This window comes from Lutjanus erythropterus, chromosome 7 (genome assembly GCF_056507025.1).
Source record: "Lutjanus erythropterus isolate fLutEry1 chromosome 7, fLutEry1.hap2, whole genome shotgun sequence".
NCBI lineage: Eukaryota > Metazoa > Chordata > Actinopteri > Lutjaniformes > Lutjanidae > Lutjanus > Lutjanus erythropterus.
In genome coordinates, this window is record NC_139323.1 from 3,611,885 (window position 1) to 3,627,926 (window position 16,042).

The following is a 16,042-nucleotide window of genomic DNA, read 5'->3' on the forward strand; positions in this document are numbered from 1 at the left end:
CGCTGTGTGTGTGCAGTGAGAGATAAGAGGTGTGTGAGTGTGGGGAGAAGGGAACTGAAGAAAACAGCAAGGTGAGCAGATTAAAGTAGTTTGTGACTAAACCGTGACACAATCCCCATCCATGCCAAAGAAAGGTTCTTCTTCACCAACCACCTTGGGAGTGCCAGGCTGCTACTACAAGGAGTAGTGTTTGAACAGCACTGCCATACATTCTCTGTTGAGGCTGTCAGGACATACAACTTTTTTAATTAGGTCAAGCTCAAGACTGAACTGTCCCTAATCTACAAGAATCTTGAGTTCAGTGGCCACTTTATAGTCACTCCCATGACACCGGCTGAAGCACAGAAGTTTAGGGGTTCACAGAAAAGAAAATATACATAGAGGAAATTGAATGTGTACAATAGAGGATCTGTTTATGGCTGATAAGTGGTGGAATATTGCAAAAATAACCATAGAATCTGAACTCAAACAAACTGCAAAACTTAACTGTAAACCAGATACAGATCCCAGATATTAGCATTTCTCCATAGATGAGCCTGCAGGCTCACTGAATGCAGCAAAACAAGTAACCCTTAATTTTTCTCTCTCATACACACACACACATGCACACACAAATGATTCATCCTTCACATCTTACCAATGAATTTTCACGTGTAGTTCTATAGTTTTTCACTTTTTTTAGCCTCGTGTTTGCAGTGGCGTATCATGGGGTTTCATTCAGGGCCTTCAGTAACCAACCGAACACCCCACCTCCACCCTTGCATGCACCAAGTTGTTGTATGGGTGCTGATATAGCCAAATCAGCCACTACTGTATAAACACCATCAAGACAGTCAGTCTTTAAAAGCCACAGCACAGATGCACACCACATTGCATCACAACAGCTATTGCAGCATCACCATCAGATCTTCATTTATGTCACTCAGCCACCAGATTGCACACCACATGGCACAAAAACATTCTTCCATGGTTAATGTAACAGTGTTCACCAGATGCTTGTGCAACTTCAACTGATAATGTGTAGCCACAATATTATCATTGCACCGCCTCCAGTTTAATAACAAAAATGAAACATGTAAGTTAGGCCTATATGTCACATATTTTACCACAGCTATTCCAGCCCAAATATCAAGCCAGGTGTAGTTGAGAGTGAGTTCACTTAATATGGTCAATATTCATTAGGTGCCATTGCAGTCATCAACACTGCCACACAGCATCACCATCCACTGCCCAAAACTCCAGCAGTACCAATCAGAACAATAAACAATGCTGTATCAACTAAAACACCACAATAACTTTATCTCTCTTTAACAGAGTAAAAACATTCTCCCATCATTTGTAATCACTAGGAGATGTAAATATCAGCACATAGCTTAGTTTGCTCCCAGTCCATCGAAAGCATAAGCTCCATTGATGACAGCACCAGAGGATAGCACTGACAACACTGCAGGGCCCTTTGGGTATTCTGTCAGTATACGTCAAAATTTGATTGGCTGATGATACGGTCAGTCAAACTGGTAATGAAATGGCAGCTTCGGGCTTCAGTGAAAGGCTAGCAATACCGCTAGTGCTGGTCCACTGAGCTGTGATGCATTTAGACAGCATTCAGATACATAGGAAATCCCAGCTCTGCCTTACAAGAAAATAACCATATTCATTCTGGATATATTATAGTAGCTCAATGAAAAGTAATTGAATTCAGACACATTCAGACACACATTCATGTAAGTATGGAAAAAATACATGATTTTGATTGGGTCAGCAGAAAAGGCCCTGATGGCTCTGATAGCCCACCTAAGCACCATCAACTGAGGTGAGAGCACACTGGATGCACTGATTGTTGTGTGCACCACTGATGGACTATTTCATGCAATGTTAATGTAAATTATTAGTAACTTACTCAGACCGCTGCTTTGTCACTTGACCAATCTGTGAGAACCTGTATTATTTTCTAGTGGACCTGTGGATCACTGCAGGCTACTATACCTCAATTAGAACACAATCAATGTTCCACTGGGGGGTTCAGTAAGCCCCCTGAACCAATGTTGACTGCGCCCACTGGCTGAAGCAGAGAGGTGTTTCTCAACCTTAAACAGAACCAAGACATTCCTGTGCAAAATGATGGGGCAGCACTGGCTATCATGCTCTCCATGGAGAGGGAATTACTCAGGAACATGCCTGATTTCAATGAGAGGGTCGTCGATCACTTTGCTGCTCTGCAAGAGAGATGAACAAAATTTCAATATAAGTGAGTGATGTAATTGAAATAGAGATTGGGTGTGATGACATTGCACTTCTGTGATTGCACTGTGATGTGACTGCACTTATATCTCTCCATTAGATGAACTGTAAATAGTTTAATTCAATGCGTATTCTCAGCCCCAGTGCCACTGCTCTTTATTCTGCTGTACACAGTAGTTGCCCTCACATCCAAAGTTGTCTTGAGGGTAAACTGATAAATAGCCAGGGGTGTAAGAATCATTCAGACCATTTACTTAAATCCACTACAGTGAGTTTTTAACAGGTTATAAACACTCTCAGTTCAATACTGATGCCTTTATATGACCTACATAAGTTAATGAGACCAGATGTTTCTGTATAGTTATTCTTAATGTTCGACACTGGATCAGAAATCTATGGAGGCACATTTCTGCAATCCCTATGTAAGTCATAATTATGAGACAAAAACTCAAAAATAAGAGATAAAAAGTCATAATTATGAGGCAGGAGGTCAAAATTACAAGATAAGGGCCAGCATTATGAAATATAAAGTAGAAATTATGAGATAAAAATTGTGACTTTTTATGTCATAATTCTGACTTTTTGTCTCATCATTTTGAGTTTTTATCATAGTGAATATTTATCTAATCATTTCTACTTTTTACCTAATAATTTAGAATCTTCATAATAATAATAATAATAATTTAGACTTTTTCACCTCATAATTAGGACTTATCATGGGGATATTTTTCACTAGCCTAAATGGGCTTCCATAGAAATCAGATGAAATGAGCCTTTGTTTACATTTTTCCAGGAAGAGTTACAGGGAGTAGTTTGTTCACCAGTTAGAGAATTTTATTTAGATAATTTTATTTTTTATACTATATTTTGTGGTTATTAGGCTGGCGTGAAATTTTCACGCAACTAATTGCAGGTTGCTAATTGCATGAAACATAACTTCTATGCAAATTCACAGTTACATGAAGTGATTCAAAATTAATCATCATGCAACACAATTTAACAGTTAATTTCACTTAAACTTCTCATGGGATAATATCAATTCAGATGTTTTGTAGCACTTTTCTTCTGGCACAAGCTGTCTACTTTGTGTCGTAATGACTGTTCTGGAGAATAGGATGAGACCTGTTGGTGTATTAACGTTTACTGATAGACTGGAGGAAAACAGAACCTCCAGGACCAACGGATCATTTCACACTTTTTTCAAGGAGCTTGATCCAATGAGCTCCTGGTATGTGCATCCTTCCCCTGATTCAAGTAAAATATAATATTGTGAAACTTAGATTAGGTTACTGACTACATTTTTTAACAGGTAATTAGTAACCCTGCCAACCCTGACTGCTTCGTATTATATTCAAATTGTGTACATATAGTGTGTATAATCAACTGCTATGCTACAGTAACAGTAATTTCCATGTGTATATCACTATCATATTAAAAGTCCATTCATGGTTATGATTATGTTGCTTGACTTAATAGCTTGTAGCCAAAAAAGTAGTGGGAATACTAGTGATAAGCGCAGTAGCAGCACTGACAGGCTGCATCCTCAGTGTTAGCATACCCACTGGGAGGAATAAGGTAAGGACCTTACACAGTGGAAAAACTCTGCAGCTATCAGAGCAGGAGTGTAAATACAGACAGTGCAGGCAGTGCGGCTGCACCGGGGCCATTTGCCATATGCCTTTGAAAAGCCAAACCCATCTCTGGCATGGGATCCTTTCTGGTCTTTTTTTTGTAAAATAGCCAGCTGTAGGGCTGTGATGGTATGGACTTTTTCTTACCATGGTGACAAAGCAACATATTACTATGACATGGTGGCATTTTACTGGAACATACTGTTATTAGTGTAGCGTAGCTCCTTTAAGTAATAGGGCAATATGAAAGTATGTGCAGTGCGCAAGTAAGGGAGGGCAAAACCTTAAACTTAACACTAATGGGCCTTTTCCACCAGTGCTTTCGGCTGCGCAAGCCGTACCACGCATACCGTACATGTATTTCCGTTATCACTTTCAGCACGCCGAGCCGCGTCAAGCCACGCCTAAGAAGGACTTACTCTGGAGTGGGTCCAAAGCGAGCCCCACCCTCCTCAAAGCAGGCTGCAGTGACAACTCGATGGCTGTGGCCAAGCATGCTGCTAGCCACCCATAGGCCATCTCAAGATGCCTTGGGTTTAGTCTGTTGACGAATCACTGGTTGTGTTCCTGATTTGTGTGTGACAGCTCTTATCCATAGATGTATTAAGTGATCAATGCACTGATTTTTTTTTTTTTTAAACATGAGATTAACCCTTCAAAGTAAAATTTGCAGTGATGATGGTAAGATCAGCCCCACAGCTGTATTACTTGACTAAGGTATTGCCATATCGCAGTTATCATCACAGCCCTACTCAACAGCAATCTAATCTATCAGCAAAAAAATATATGCTTATTTCACATAAACCATAAAACTACAGACAAGGTATAAAAAATAATCTCTTGCTGTATTTTCTTAGTTTTGTTTTTTTTACATAAACAGACATGCAATGATGTTTGCTGGGTAATATCTAGGTTGATGTTGCCCAATGTCAAGTCTCTATTTGAACATTTAACAAGACGATACATAAACAGAAGCTAGTTTAAGCACAAATCTGTCAAGACTGACAAACTGAGCATACAGACGACCCTCTTCTGAGCAACAATACAGCAGTATGGCATCAGCATCAACACTGCCACCAGTGGTGTGTCAACAACCATGCAGCAGGTAACGTTACGATACCAACATGTGTGAGTGTGTGTGTGTGTGCTTCATAACTAGTAACTAGCATGCATTAGGAACCATCATTATCACGTTACATCACTGCATCAGGAGCTTTCTGTCAAGTTTCCCTGACAAAAAATAAAAACACATACACACACAAAATATACTGTACTGACTAACACACTGTAAATATAATGCAGTCTTTCAGTCACTCTTTTCAGTAGAGCGTGACTGATGTGGGATTTTTGAATCTGAGACTGAGATAGATCTTAGAGATGGAAAATTCATTTATTAATGATATGGTGACTGACATAGTGAATTTTTGAGCTGGAACAAAAATAGACATTTTCTATGTAGTTTGCGCAATTTTGCAAAGATATTAAAAGTACAATGATTAATTGATTATTAATCGACTATTAAATAATTGTCAACTACTTTGATAAATGATAAATTGCTTTGAGTCATTTTCTGGAATCAAAAATGCCCAAAGTCTCTGACTTCAGCTTCTCAAATGTGAATATTTTCTGAACAAATCAAGACATTTGAGGATGTCATCTTGGACTTTGGGAAACACTGATCAACATTTTCCATAATTTTTTGACATTTTATGAATCAAACTACTGATTGATTAATGGAAAGAATGATCAACAAATTAATTAGCAATGAAAATATCATTACAATATCATTACAGGAAAGAGCTGAAAAAGATCCAAACATGCTCCACGTCTCAGTATTTACACCTGCCAGAGAGCTCCTCTTGTCCTCATACATGATCCCCATTGTGCTGAATCTAAATCACCCCAGGCATCGTTTTCTGTATTACATCCAGTGGTGGAAAGAGTACTGAAAATCTGTTCTCAGGTACAAGTACTATTACATTATTAAAGTATTACTTAATGTACTGGTGTCAGAAAAATATTTAAGTGATTGTTAGTATTAGTTACTTAATATTTAATTCATTATCAGTACAAGACATGCACTCAAAGGAGTTTCTGTTTCTCCAAATCATCAGTCTAAATTGCTCCTGCACTGATTTTCTGCTCAGTGGCCACAATCACTTCTCCAAACTAGGGTTATAAATTTTGTACATTTTCCTTAACTCACAGTTGAAAATGCTAGCAGTTGATTAATCATTATTTTAACATACACTACCAGTCAAAAGTTTTAGAACACCCCAATTTTTCCGTTTTTTTGTTGAAATTCAAGCAGTTGAAGTCCAATGAATAGCTTGAAATGGTACAAAGGTAAGTGGTGAACTGTCAGAGGTTAAAACAAAGGTAAGGCTACCCAAAACTGAAAAATAATGTACATTTCAGAATTATACAAAAAGACCCTTTTCAGGGAACAAGAAATGGGTTAACAACTTAAAGGTGTTCTGCAGCAATGGAGGTTGGTCAAGCCTTGAAAGTTGGTGCTACCAATTCCTACAGGTGTCCCAACTTTTCTTGATTCCTAATAACCCCCTCTGTCTGCATAAAAGTAGTGTTGGAACACACTACGGTACCATACCCTGATGAGCATTATTTGAACAGTATTGTACTGCAGAAAGTAGTGTATTGCTATACAAATGGCGAGAAAAAGGCAATTAACAATGGAAGAGAGACAAACCATCATAGCAATTAAAAATGTAGGTCTTTCCTACAAAGAAATAGCAAAGAAAGTCAAGGTGTCAGTGAGTACAGTTTCCTTCACCATCAAAAAGCACTCAGAAACTGGAGGAAACTCTGACAGGAAGAGGTCTGGCAGACCCAAAGCCACAACAGAATCAGAGGACAAGTTTCTCAACAGCTTGTGTGATAGGCGGCTCACAGGACAACTGCTTTAAGCACAGCTTAATAGTGGTCGTAGTAAACAAGTCTCAGTTTCAACTGTGAAGAGAAGACTTCGAGTTGCAGGTTTGACTGGTCAAGTTGCAGCAAGAAAGCCATTGCTAAGACGTCAGAATAAGAAAAAGAGGCTTGCCTGGGCCATGAAACACTGTCAATGTACTATTGAAGACTGGAAGAAGGCGTTATGGACTGATGAATCAAAGTTTGAAATCTTCAGTTCATCACACAGGATTTTTGTACGCTGTCAAGTAGGCGAAAGGATGGTTCCTCAGTGTGTGACATCAACTGTCGAACATGGCGGAGGAAGCGTGATGGTCTGGGGCTGTTTTGCTGGTTCCAGGGTCAGTGACTTGTACCGAGTGAGAGGCACCCTGAACCAAAACGGCTACCACAGCATTCTGCAGCGCCATGCAGTAACCTCTGGTATGAACCTAGTTGGTCAGGAATTCATCCTACAGCAAGATAATGACCCAAAACATAAGTCCAAACTATACCAGAACTACCTTAGGAAAAAAGAACAAGATGGTAAGCTTGAAAACAGTCTCCAGACTTAAACCCCATCGAGCTGGTTTGGGATGAACTGGACAGAAGAGTGAAAGCAAAGCAACCTATAAGTGCCACATTTTTATGGGAACTTCTGCAGCAGAGTTGGGAAGAACTTTCTGAAGAATATTTGATTTCCACTGTAGAAAAAATGCTACGAGTGTGTTCAGCTGTTATATCTGCCAAAGGTGGCTACTTTGATGAGTCAAAAGTTTAGAATACATTTTGGTGTATAAATTGATTCCATGATTTATTTTTTAACTTCTAATTGTTTATTTTTTCTATGTTTTCATTTCAGAGTACAATGAGACATTAAACTGTATAATTCTCAATAAAAAACTGGAAAAATTGGGGTGTTCAAACTTTTGACTGGTAGTGTACAGAACATGTTTTTTAATTTTTTTTTTTTTCAATATTTTTTTTTTTTGTTTGTTTGTTTGTTTGTTTTGTCTTTTTTTCTTCTAATTTAGGTCAGATTTTCTTTATTCAACAAATGGCCCCACCAGACAAAACAATGTCAGATTAGGTGCAATTACTGACACTTCTAGAGTATTGATTAAATATCCATGAATTTGAATTGGTCAAATTCTCAGTGGCCATTAATCATCTAATGATTAATCATTAACATCCATACTCAAAACCTGTGCTGCTGCAGTGTTTAGTTTTTTGTCCATATGTCCTGGTTTCCATTGGCCTGTTTGTGATCAGTTCACCTTATTGGCTATGAAAATGCAGAGGAGAAAGGTTTGGGCATTAATTCAAAATGCACTTAAATGCAACTGACTGGATTACATAATGTAATACATACTTAAGTATGAGTAAAAGTACAGACTTGAAAATCTATTTCCATCTCTGTATATGTTCTGTAAAAACAAGTTTTTATATCAGTGCATATTGGTAAACATGTACATTGGTACAGATATATCTCCAATAGACCTATACCAGGCCAATATCAGGCTAATATATTGGCTGACTGATATCAGTCGGACTCTATGTTTCAGCATGTTCAAGCTAATGAGCACATGTTAATTCAAGTCCCTGTTCAACAGGCCCAGTACAGTCAGTGTGATTCAGCTCTATGTACCTGCTCCTCATTAAAGCTATGATTCAGATCACTGCCTGTCCGACCTCTGCACAATAACAGCAACTAGCTGGGATTTGTTGAAATTGTTTGACAGAGGATGTTTGTCATTAACTTGTTTTTCATACATAGGTATCACATCAACACAGTGTCCTGGATAAATAATTTAGGGCTGCAACTAATGATTATGTCCATTGCTCTGCATGTTTAGACCTGTTTTTCAAGTCTTTCCTGTCATGATATTATAATATTTTCATTGGCAGTTAATCTGTTGACCATTTTCTCTATTACTCATTGAGTTGTTTGGTCCAGAAAATGGTGAAAAACTTCAGTCAGTGTTTCCCAAATTCCAAGATGACATCCTCATCTGTCTTGTTTTGTCAAAAATATTCAGTTCACTGTGAGAGAAAAGTAAAAAAAAAAAAAAGAAGAAAATATTCACATTTGAGATGCTGAAATCAGAGAATTTTGACTTTTATTTTAAAAATGACAATTAATCAGTTATCAAAATAGATGCAGATTAATTTCATAGTGGATTAATAACAGATTAATGGTTTTGCAGGTTGACGTTTTTTTAGATTTGTTGTTAGGTTTATTAGTTTGTCCAGCTGTTGCTTCCTTTGTTGTGTGCAATTTACTGACTGATTGATTGATTTAAAGACAAAGAAATGTGAAATTTCCACCCAGTGAAGCATTTTTTCATGATGAGGCCAAGATAACAATGTAAATTGAGAAAACTGTTGAAGTCATGGGAAGAAGTCTGGCAGTTATTAAGAGATGTCCAAGCTTTTACCTCAAGAATGCATTTCTCACATTGTTCAAACATTAGTTCTTATTCATCTGGATTACTGTCCAGTAGTGTGGTCAAGTGTGTCAAATAAAGACTTGGGGAGACTACAGGTAGTCCAGAACAGAGTGGTTCAACTGGCTCTGACCTGTAACAGAAGAGCTAACATCATCAAAATGCACATACCCTTCGGTTGGTCACTGGTGAGGGACAGAACAGTTATTCCTCTGCTCTGTTTTATAAGAAGTTTAAGACAGCCAAAACTTTAATACCAGGCATGCATCAAGAGGTTGTTTCTCATTTCCTGTCTCAAAAACGAATGCAAGGCAGAGTACTGTTCTGAAATGTCTTACTGACTATTTTTAGGTCTGATGTAGGAAAGTGATTGTCATCATTGATAGTTTTATCGGTGTTGATTTTGTTGTTAATTGGTTATTGTTCATTTTTTGTTGATACGTCTCCTTTTGCCCTGATTTTTAAAACTGTTTTCCATTGTGATGTAATGTTTACTTGTGTGGACCCCAGGAAGAGTAGCTGTTACCTTGGTATCCAAATCAACTCTCCAAATCTTTATCTAAAATTGTAACTTAATAAATCCCATTTTTACTAAAGGTATCTGTAACCTGATTTAGTCTTTTATATCTGTAACTGTATTGGAATCAATAAATCAGTTAATTAATCCTGTCACAGTATTGTCAGTTGAAAAATAGGCCAGAACATGTGGAGCTCATGGACATTATTTCTGTAACAAGTATTTTCATTATTGATCAATCAGTTGATAATTTTCTCCATTAATCAATAACTTGTTACATCCATAAAATGGTGAAATATGTCAAACAGTGTTTCCAAAAGTCCAGGATGACGTCCTCAAATGTCTTGTTTTGTTCACAACCCAAAGATATTAAGTTTAGTGTCAGAGAGGAGTAAAGAAACCAGAAAATATCCTATTTTGATATCATTTTTATTAAAACATGATTCAAAAGACTGATTGATCAATTAATCTTGTCACAATCATGTCACCTGAAAAAGGGTCCAAACATGTAATGATTATTTCCATTATAGATTAATCTGTTGACCACTTTCTCCATTAATCAATTAGTTGTTTGGTCCATAAAATGGTGAAAAATGGTCAGTGTTTGCCAAAGTTTTGTTCACAAGTCAGAAATATTCAGTTTACTGTCAGAGAGGAGTAAAGAAACCAGAAAATATTCACATTTAAGAAGGTGAAAACAGATTTTGGACAGTTTTTTTTTCTTAAAAAATGACTCAAACTAATTAACCGATTATCAAAATTGTTGTTGATTAATTTAATAATCGATTAATAATCATTCATTGTTGCAGCTCTAAAATAGTTAACTACATGTTAGCGTCATTTCCATGTAGGGCAGGCTCTCCAGCAGTGCCAGTGTACCAACAGTTGTGAGGAGGCAGAGAGAGGCATAGTGCAGTTTTACCTGAGACAGGGACAGAGGAGAAAACATCATTTTGATGAGAAGGAGCTGATCAGACCAGGGTCTGCGTTACACAAACATCCCGAGGCTCATTTTTTTTTTCATTTCCATCGCGTCGTAACGTGTTTGCACATTTCTCCAGTCCGTGATTCAGCGGAGGAGCGGTACCTCCGGGTTAGAGAAAACGCTGCTTTTCATGGCTGTTTAACTGCCTTTTTTTTTCAGAATCCAGATATGAGAGAGCCTCGGTCGCCTCGGATGACTCTGCCGCGTTAACTCCAGAAATGATGACATGCCAGAAAAGTTGAGGCCCCGGAAAAAATCCCCGCAGGCGGAAAAACAGAGAGAAAGTTCGGAATAATCATTCTTGGGAGAATATGGCCGGAGGTGTAACGGAGCACAGGGGACTGTGTCATTTGGAAAGGGAAGGAGATGAGGGGGCGAAGAATAAAAGAAAGAGAAGTGAAATGACGTTATGAATTCAGCCCATCCCAAACGACGGGCTTAAAGCCGCAGCAGCTGCTGTACTCTGCTGTACAGACTGGCCCTGAACACAACACACTGTCTACAGTTCATCTCAGGATGAGCTGTACATTCACGACAGTATACAATCCATTGTTTTAGCCCTCTAAACACACTGCAGCATAAACTAACTCAGCATATTCTGTATCCTTAAAATGCTCTGCATGGGAGAAAAAAAATCTTAAAGGGATAGTTCGGATTATTTCATATGGGGCCGTATGAAGTAAGGGTTGCAAGGGTTACTTTAACAGTGAATACAGATACAGTTACTAATTACCTGTTAGAAATGTAATCAGTGATGTAATCCAAGTATCACAATATTAAAGTAATGTAACTTGATTACTCTTGGATTACCTCAATATAAAACATAGTGAAATTGTACAGCTTAATATAGTGTTTTTAGGACTACAACAATTATTTTCATCATCAATTTATCAGCACCAGCACAGAAACTAAGGATGTACTGCTGTGGTCAGGATCAGCATAAAAAAGGGTTTTTAGTTACTTAAAAAAGGTCTGCCTAAAAAAAAACAATATCAGTTTATGTGTTTGTTAGAATATTTTCACCGCTTTAACTTCCTATTAGACAGCCTTTTCTGATAGGAAATTGCCATTGTACAAGCATAACAAATGTTGGTATGACTAACATAAATTTACAATAATATTACTTAAAATAGCACTTTTATATTACTTTCAAAATATTTGGGACTGCCAGATTACTTACACGTTAGCTTTAAAGTTAATGATGTTTTAATTGAAAAGATATTGCAAGAAAACGAACTCACTAGGTCATTTTGCCCCACATATTCACCTAAGGTAGCTTCAGTGGGGTTCGTCCCAAATGTTTGCAAATGCATCAGGACGTCAAATACCATTTTTCAACGTTGGTGAAATATCCCGAGCACAGCAAAACAATGAGAAGATGCAGATTCACCACCACCACACTCATCTTGTGATCACAAGTGATGACTAAACGGGATTATGTGATATGAGTCTATCCATTGGTTTTCTTAAGAAATGTTGCAGATTATACCTTTAAAAATTTCCTTTTGCACTGTAGTGCATCCAACTCAAACACAGTGTGTGGTTGATTGTGCTGAATCCGTTGTGTGGACATCAGACAAGAAAACATGCATAAATTAGTTTTTTTTTTCATATGGACACAATGGGAAGTTATGGCATCAATGATTTCAATATTTTTCAATACTTTCTTCCACTTCAATTTCTGAAAACTGTTGAATATGTTGTAAATGACATATTTATGAGACGAGAACAGTTGAAAGAGCTTCTGTTGCAGTTTGTGTGAGGTCATGTCATATCATGCCTGTACTAATAGGTCTGCTATCATCTGCTGTGGCCCTAGTACACTCCTAAAAACATGATGGATTTCAACTGTGCATACAGAGGGCAGTGAATACACAGTGTAGCAACTCAAACAAGGTGTTCACATGAATCTGCTGAGCAGTAAGACAAACATCACCGCAGCAGCCTGATGTGTTTTTCTCATCTTCTGTTCAGAGATCCAAAAACAAAGCAGCAGATTATTTCCACCTTAATAATCAGTTTGGCCGTCATTCCCACAGTGTGACTCATAGAGTGGATGGTTATGATGTGCTTCTAAAAACACCAGTGGAATGTAACTAAGTACTTAAGTGCTGTATTTAAAGCTGCAACCATTAATCCAATAATTGATTATTAATTGACTATTGGATTAATTGGCAACTAGTTTGATAATCAATTAATCATGTTGTGTCATTTATTTAAGAAAAAACATTGAAATTCTCTGATTGCAGATGTGAATGTTTCCTGGTTTCTTTACTCGTCTCTGACAGTAAGATGAATATTTGTTTGCTGTTATATTAGTTGTGGACAAAACAAGGCATTTGAAGACATCATCTTGGACTTTGGAAAACACCGATCAACATTTTTCACCACTTTCTGACAATTTAAAGACCAAACAACTAATCGATTAATCAAAAAAATAACCTACAGACAGACAGATCAATAAGGAAAGTAATCATTAGGTCTGGCCCTAACTGTACTTAAATACAAAAGTGAGTTACTTGTAATTCACTTGGGCATTTCCGTTGTATACAGCTTTATATAGATGAAACTACTCAACAGTAAATAAAATATTTAAAAAGCTCCACTTCAATTAACTAAAACAATAAAATGATACTTAGACATCAACGCATCAATGAGCTAATAATCTAATAATATAATTGTGTAACACTATGAAGACTTTTACCTTTTTTGTTTTTACTATAACACATTTCGCTAATAATACTTGTAACAGGAGTAATTTTATGTTTTATTTTATATATTTTATTTTGTTTACATATATATATATATATATATATACAGAGTTTGCACATGCTTTTATATTTTCTCCTAATTGCTCTATGCTATATATTTTTCTATTCTTGAATGGGAGCATCTGTAATGTGAATAATTCCCCTCAGGGATCAATAAAGTATTTATTAACAAAGTATTTATTCTGATTCTGTTTTTTACAGTGTGGTAGAGCTACTTTTACTTTATATGCTGTTGGACAGTTTAATCAAGATAATACTGCTGTCTTTCAAACCCTGCAGTTCAACTACAGACTTCATTAACTGACCACTGGATATAATCACCAATGATCATAAGAGCAATATACAGTATGTACACTACTTTTTAATATATCACATATAATAGGCTAATTCAGTTTTTCAATAAAAACAGATATAAACGATTTAATCTTTTAAAAAGAAAAACACAAGTTGCCATATGCTTATGAATTGTTATACTTAATAAAACAGACAAATCATTTAATTTCTAAGAGTATTTAAGTCATCATGATCAGTGTTTTAACTGATTATAATGTCTATTTTATAATTTACTTGAAAATGAGTTTTGTATGATCCTTCATGTGGACCAGGATGAATAAATAATTACCAAACAAACACTGTCACATCAACAACAGTCTAGGCCTATTTTTATTTCAGCCTTGTGGGCACTGCAGGCTGTGTTTACCCACAGCAGTCACTTCACTACAGTCTATTCTCAAGTTGAATCCTGTGTCAGGTATCATCTCATGGAGCTGGTGGTGATGGAGGGGCAACATTTCACTTATTTCTTTTCTACTGGGGCAATCTGAGCTGCTGTCCAGTGGCTCATCTCCCAGCCTGGATTCGAGTCTTCTAAGGGAGTGTTTTCCAGCGGGACTGCGGTTCCAGGAGGACTGCCTCCACCAGCTGCAGCTCTCTCTCTCTGCGTTCATCCCGCCGGCTCTCTGCCCCAGCTGTACACCGGGACAGGAGGCCCTCTGTCGGCCTGTCATACTAACTCAGCCCGCTGGCTCTAACTGCGGCCATTTTCTGCTGACTAACACACACGCGCACGCACGCACGCACACACGCACACACACTCTCTCTCACACACACACATACACACACAAACCGACAGAATGAGGCTTGAGGTGAACTTCAACTTGGCCTTCTACCGTCCCGCGTGACGAACGGCAGCGGTGGCAGACGGGCCTGCTGCTGCACGCGCTTCTTCAAAAAGACCCAAACTCAACAACTTTCACCCGCGACTACACACGCTCACACACACACACAGACACACACAAACAGTAAGGCATGTTGTCCGCTTACTCATGCGCCGCCAGGGGTCGGAAACCACATTTGCCAGCGGGATAAAGCCAGTATAAAGCCAATACGCCCCGTTCTCCTGCACGGAGGCGACGGTGCTCAAAACTTCATTCAAAACTGTAAGAGTTTTAAATTGACTTGTTTCTTTTCAGACATTATTGGCTTCTCATGCGAGACACACAACCGCCTCATGTTTGATGGCCTTTTGGCAAATTCGGCGTAGATATAATACTCAAAAAGAGCTTTATGTCAACAAAATATCAAGTTTTATAATCACTTCACACTCCTGGCTTCCGCCCTGCACAGTGTGTTTGACTGAAGACGCCAATTGGAAGAACGAGCGAAACCGACTGTAAAAGTTATGATTTTGTTAAAGTCTGTAGTGTTTTGCATGCAGTGTGTTTGCCGAATTTAATAGTGGATATTAACGACTCAATACAGTTCTCAAGTTGTGTTGCGTGAGGTGTGTATATTTGCAAGCGTGCAAGCGTTATTTTATTTTGCAGATTTTTTGAATGGAATTTTGCGACAGATCCTCTACATAGGCAAACGTCACGTATCGGACTAGAGTGATGTTCGGACGCTGCTACAAACTAAAAGACGGAGAGGAATAAAGAGGAAGAGGCTCGCTGACATTCTGCTACACCTCCAGCTGCGTAGCTAATGTTACTCATTCAACTCCTCGCATTGCGTCTTTTTTGGAAAACACGGAACAGCACAGCAGCAGGAACATTAATGTACCGGAACAGGCTTAGTCCTACCATTTCGAAGCCGAGCCGCCACCGGGGGAAGTTAAAGCTGATCTCAACGCCTGCCCATCTCGCGCTGTCGGTCGTTATCATTCCATATTCATTTCCATCATCGTGCGCGTGCCAGGTGGACTAAATCCGCGGTGCTCGAGACCAGAATCGTCCCGCGTCAAGCTTCGGGCTCAACGGCAGTAACCCCCCCCCCCCCCCCCCCCCACCCCACACCCCTCCTCCGCGCGCCGCCCGGTAGGCTGCGGCAGAACAGAATAGTGGTACATCCACCTTTTACCTTGTTTTCAGCTTTCTGTCTGACTCTGCCGGTTTCTTCAACTGTCCTCCTCTCACAATGTTACACTAATACACCTCCTCTCCACTCTCTGCCATCCCAGTCCCTTTGTATCATTTCATTTATTCCTCACTTTCATCTCTCACTTTGTCCTCCACTATTCCCTGATGACAACAGACAGACGC

At 38.4% G+C, this 16,042-nt stretch overlaps 1 protein-coding gene across 3 annotated transcripts in view; it reads right to left on the reverse strand.

Moving 5' to 3' along the window:
• Nucleotides 1-15,747, reverse strand: part of nfic (nuclear factor I/C) — a 57,737-nt gene extending 41,990 nt beyond the window's left edge. For 2 of the 3 annotated variants that reach the window (XM_084722402.1, XM_084722399.1), the window contains exon 1: nt 15,584-15,747. In XM_084722402.1, the coding sequence (XP_084578528.1) occupies nt 15,584-15,664 (81 nt within the window). In that variant the 5' untranslated portion in view covers nt 15,665-15,747. Of the gene's footprint in view, nt 1-10,668; nt 11,261-15,583 lie in introns of those variants that run through there. The other variant, XM_084722401.1, reaches the window with a different exon arrangement.
• Between the last annotated feature and the right edge of the window lie 295 nt (nt 15,748-16,042).